The sequence below is a fragment of the Zingiber officinale genome, chromosome 7B (assembly GCF_018446385.1).
Source record: "Zingiber officinale cultivar Zhangliang chromosome 7B, Zo_v1.1, whole genome shotgun sequence".
Lineage (NCBI taxonomy): Eukaryota > Viridiplantae > Streptophyta > Magnoliopsida > Zingiberales > Zingiberaceae > Zingiber > Zingiber officinale.
In genome coordinates, this window is record NC_055999.1 from 3,169,402 (window position 1) to 3,174,720 (window position 5,319).

At 37.0% G+C, this 5,319-nt stretch overlaps 1 protein-coding gene across 1 annotated transcript; it reads left to right on the forward strand.

Annotated features, from left to right (window-relative positions):
* Positions 1–3,559: 3,559 nt before the first annotated feature.
* On the forward strand, positions 3,560–5,081 carry LOC122003497 (uncharacterized acetyltransferase At3g50280-like). Its single transcript, XM_042558606.1, has one exon. It carries the CDS (start codon positions 3,580–3,582, stop codon positions 4,942–4,944), a length of 1,365 nt encoding a protein of 454 aa, XP_042414540.1. The 5' UTR covers positions 3,560–3,579; the 3' UTR covers positions 4,945–5,081.
* Positions 5,082–5,319: the final 238 nt, after the last annotated feature.

The window sequence follows — 5,319 nt, forward strand, 5'->3', positions numbered from 1 at the left end:
TATATATATATATATATATATATATATATATATATATATATATATATATATATATATATATGTGATGATGGATTTGATTTTATAAAATTTTTTTATTAATTATTAGGATAAATTAAAAAGTATTCATGATGAATGATCAATATTTTTTGATTATGAGTCATATTTAGAGGAAAAATTTCTATAAATATATTATAGTTAGGAATCGAATAGTAAATGACTGAGTGATAATTGGACACCTTTTCACTATATCATACCTCCTGGAGCATTTATTTTCCTAAGAGCACGGAGAGTATATTTCTCTCAAATATTTATAATCTCTATTTCTACATCATTCTTTAAATATTTCACTCTTTAAATATTTTAAATCTCATAATTAAATATTTTATCAATTAAATATTTACATATTTCATCTATTAAATATTTCACTTTCAAATATCCACCTTAATGGATCCAATTACATGTCATAAAAAAAAATAGTAATGGTGGACCCTGCTTCATGCCAAAAAAAAATTAATAATAATTTATGCTCGATGATTTCTAATAATTTTTAAATATGAGAATATTTGAGTGATGAATATTTAAAGAAATATTTTCTTTAAATTGATAATTAATTTTTTAGTTGAATAAATATATGTAATTTTTTTTTTAAGAGGTTGGATCTTATTAGTCAGGGTTTGATTTGAAATATTGAAGAGGAGGAAGAACGCTGAAAGAGAGAAGAGTAGGGGAAAGTGGAAGAATTTAGAGGGAAAATCGTTCGAAGGCTTAGGGGGTGCTTGGTTGGAGGGAATGAGAGTGGGGAATAGAAAAGGGATTGAAAGTGGATGTTTGGTTAGGAGGATTAGTGGTGGGTCCCATGGATTCATTACCTCAAACATGGGAATGAACCATTCCCTAGCAAAAGGAGGGGAATGAGAAACTCCCATTCCCATTCCTCACTTCCATCAATCCCATTCTCATTCACATTCCCTTATGTGAATCAAGCATCCCCTTAATCTTCAGCATGGTAAAAAAGACAGGTTATATTTTAATATGAAATGACATCGTTCTGATTCTTCAACAGCTGGGCTACCTAAAAAGAAGACAGCTCTAAAAATAGTCCCGGAACTTTGATTTGGACGGATTCATAGGGTGCACTTCAATTGATGACAGATTTTTGTTTTTTGTTTTTGCCCCCACCAATAATAATAGAAAGAAAGAGAGAGATTAAGAAGATGGATTTGATTTACCAAACCCAGCTTCTTAATTTTACACTTATGAAAGAGAAAAATAAACAAGTTCAAAATAGCTCATACCCAGCTTCTTAATTTTACACTTATATGAAAAAACCCCCTTAACGCGTGTCTAGTTTTTACCCCTGCGTCATGTGTACGCATGACACCTGGAAATCTTCCTTGTCTGGTCAGATCATATCCAGTCAGTGTTGCGTCGTAAATCTCTATCGATCCTTATCCGAGTTCTCTGGCGTTATCTTAATCGCTTAAACTTACGAACGAACAAACAAACGAAGGAACGAACGAACGAAGAAAATTCGATTAAAAAAACAAAAGAAACAAGAACAGAGCAACGTTTCTTTATTTATGGAAAAAAAATCTTAATTTTTAAATTACTAAACAGAGTTTTAAAAGTTCTCTTTCTACTTTCCTACAAATTTCTTAAATCTCACATTATTTTGTAATATATGGACTTATATAAAAAAATATTAAATTTATGGACTTGATATTAGATCTGATAGACCTTATATATAGAAAATATTAGATTAAGACTGAATATGATATGATCCTATATCAAGTTTAACGATGAGTTTATATGAAAACATATCAAATTTTTTTTAATTCTGAATAGAAGTGATGTATTGAAAAATGATTAAAAAAAAAAAAGAAAAAGGGATTTAGGAGATTGATAAAGTATAAGAAAGAGAAGAACACACTTTTTAATAGTTTTAAAATTAAAATATATTTTTATAAATAAAAAACATGTGACCGCTCATGTTAGTAAAAAAAAAAAAAATTAAATCTAGCCTTACTGACGATTAGACGTCCCAGCTACAAAGGTACCTTTGTAGTAGCCGATCTACTGTTTACAAAGTACCTTTGTTTATAATAATGAGGGCTGCTTTTTCGCACCAGTTCTGACATGTACCTCCGTCCAGCCCCACCTGCTATTCTAATCTTCTTCTATTTATATATTTTTCATGCATCCTTTTCACTATTATTTATAATCACTTTATGCGTTTTCACTAATTTCTATACACCTTCTATTTTAGTTTTTGTTTATTTTAATCCGTTTTTTAAATTTTTATCAATTTTATTTTTTAATAATTTTTTATTATATATTTATAATCTTTGTTTATTTTTAGTTACAAATTTTAAGAGTTATCACCACACAAAACTCGAAGGATGGATAATTTAAGGAGAGAGGAGGTTCTGACATATATCAAACGTTGGAGGGAATAATTTAAAGGGAGAGGGATGTTTTGACATGTGTCAAATATTAGAGGGTAGGTAATTTAAAGAGAATGAGAAATTCTGACATATGTCAAGAATTGGAAGCGGGATAATTTAAAGGGATGAATGATTTTTAACATGTATCACGAGTTGGATGTAGAGTAATTTAAAGGGATGAAAGATTTTGACATGTGTCAAGGGTTGGAAGGGGATAATTTGAAGGGATGAGAGATTTTGACATGTGTCAAAGGTTGGAAGGAGGATAATTTAATTTTGACATGTGTCAAAGGTCGGAAGGAGGATAATTTAAAAGAGATTTTGACATGTGTCAAGAGTAGAAGGGGATAATTTAAAGGAAATGGACTGATATATGTCAAGAGTTGAAAATACGTAATTTAAAGGGAGAGAGTGTTTTAAAAAAATAAAAAAAATTATAAAAAAATAATAAATAAAATTGATAAAAAATAAAATTAAATAAAATTTAAAAAGTAATAATTAAAAAATTAAATTAAATATAATTTAAAAATATATAAGTATTGATGAAAAAATAATAAATTAAATTAATTTTAAAAATAAAATTAAATAGAATTAAAAAAATAATAATAAACAAAATTAATTAAAAATAAAATTAAATAAAATTTAAAAATATATAAATATTGGTGAAAAAATAATAAATAAAATTATTTAAAAAATAAAATTAAATAAAATTGAAAAAAATAAAGAAAAAAGAAAGGATAGAACAGTCATTTGATAGGGAGAGAGAGGAGGGGAGAGGGGTGGGTGTCACATCAGGAGGGGTAAAAGCAATTTAATTTACGTAGTAATTTGTCAAAACACTTATATCTAATCATATGTGTTCGGACTCCGGAGTCTTCAAAAACAACATGTGCTTAATATTTTCTGAAAATAACGATGTACTTTTGTCGGCAGATTATCTCGACATCAGTTACGTGATTAAGAAAACTTACGGGTAGAAAGTTATACGTATCAAGTTCGGATTAAAGAGTTCATGATAATTGTCTTTCCATTTTTTTTAATATTTTATTTTTCGAGCCGGTAGGTGCCGTCCTACGACTATAAATACTTGGTTCGTCTGAGCGAACTACACAGTTGCTGGGAGGGAGAGCCGCCCATGGCTTTTGATCCTCCGTTCATCGTCCGCCGTTTGTCCACTTGCTCCGTCAAGCCATCTCCGCCACATTCCCGCACCCGGTGCCACCTCGCGCACTGGGACCTCGCCATGCTCTCCAGCCACTACATTCAGAAGGGCCTCCTCTTCTCCACGCCCCGCCACCTCACCGCCGTCGCTATCATCGAACGCCTCAAGTCCTCGCTTTCCGCTGTCCTTTTCCACTTCTTCCCCCTCGCCGGCCGCATCGCCGCAGAGGAAGCCCTCGACGCGTCGGGCATCTACGTGTCGATTGACTGCGATGGCCAGGGAGCTGAGTTCACCCACGCCGTCGTCGAGGGCGCCCCGACGACGGTCGCGTCCGTTCGGTCGCCTTCGAGCAACGTGCCACTGTTCGTCCGCTCTTTCTTCCCCCTCGACGGCGCCGTTAACTACGACGGCCGGTCGCTGCCGCTGCTCGCGGTGCAGGTGACGGAGCTGGCTGACGGCATCTTCCTCGGTTGCTGCTTCAATCATGTGGTGGGCGACGGCGTCTCGTACTGGCAGTTCTTTAAGGCATGGGCCGAAATCGCTCGAGGCGGAGCCCTGCAGTCTAATCCACCCGTCCATCGGCGTTGGTTCTTCGACGGATCGTTCGAACCGCCGATTAAGCTCCCTTTCACACGGCCGGAGGAGTTCATCGAGCGGTTCAGGATGCCTGTTTATCGTGAACGGGTCTTCCACCTGGCCGCTGGTTCGATCGCCGGACTGAAAGCCAGAGCTAACAAAGAAAGCAGCTCGAGTTCGGGGGCCACAATATCCTCCTTCCAATCCGTGACGGCGTTGCTTTGGCGATGTATCACGCGCGCTCGCGGCCTTCCGGCCAAACAGACCACCAACTGCCGGGTGGCGTGCCAGAACCGCGAGCGGCTGCGTCCGCCGCTCTCGCCGGAGTACTTCGGGAACTCGATCCACGCCCAAATGGCCACCGCCACGGCGGGGGAGCTTCTGGCTCGCGACCTCGGGTGGGCCGCGCGGCTCGTCCACCAGGCGATCGCGGCGCACACTGATGGTAGCATACGGAAGGCAGCGGCAGGGTGGCTGGCGAAGCCGGTGGTGTATAAGGTGAGCATGTTCGACCGTTTCAGCGTGATGATGGGCGGGTCGCCGCGGTTCGACGTGTACGGGTGCGACTTCGGGTGGGGACGGGCGGTGGCGGCGAGGAGTGGAACAGCGCACAAGTTCGACGGGAAGGTGACGTTCTACGCGGGGCCGGAAGGGGGTGGCAGCATGGACTTGGAGATATGCCTGGAGCCTGCATTCATGGAGGCGCTGGTGGAGGACGAGGAGTTCACGAGCAATGTGAGTGTTGCGGGAATGGTAGATTAATTTTAGTATTTTTTTTATTATTTTACTGAGTTAATTTTTGAGAGTGTTTTAGTCATATTTAGGGTCTTAGTCTTTATATTCGTCATGTTTAATATTTTGAGGGAATTTATGGTCATGTTTAATATTTTAATATTTTGAGGGAGTTTTTTTATTAATAATAATTCATGGTCGTGCCCTTTTTTACTAAATATCGAGTTTGGTTATTTATTTTTGACATTTTAAGGAATAACCGATTGTTATCTACTATGTTACTTAATATCAGAGCCAAGTTGATCTTACATAAATATGTTTTTGAGAAGATAGTAACATGTCGAAACTAATAGATAAAGAAAAGAAATATAATAGAGAATTAATTATTTGATATATTATTTACTA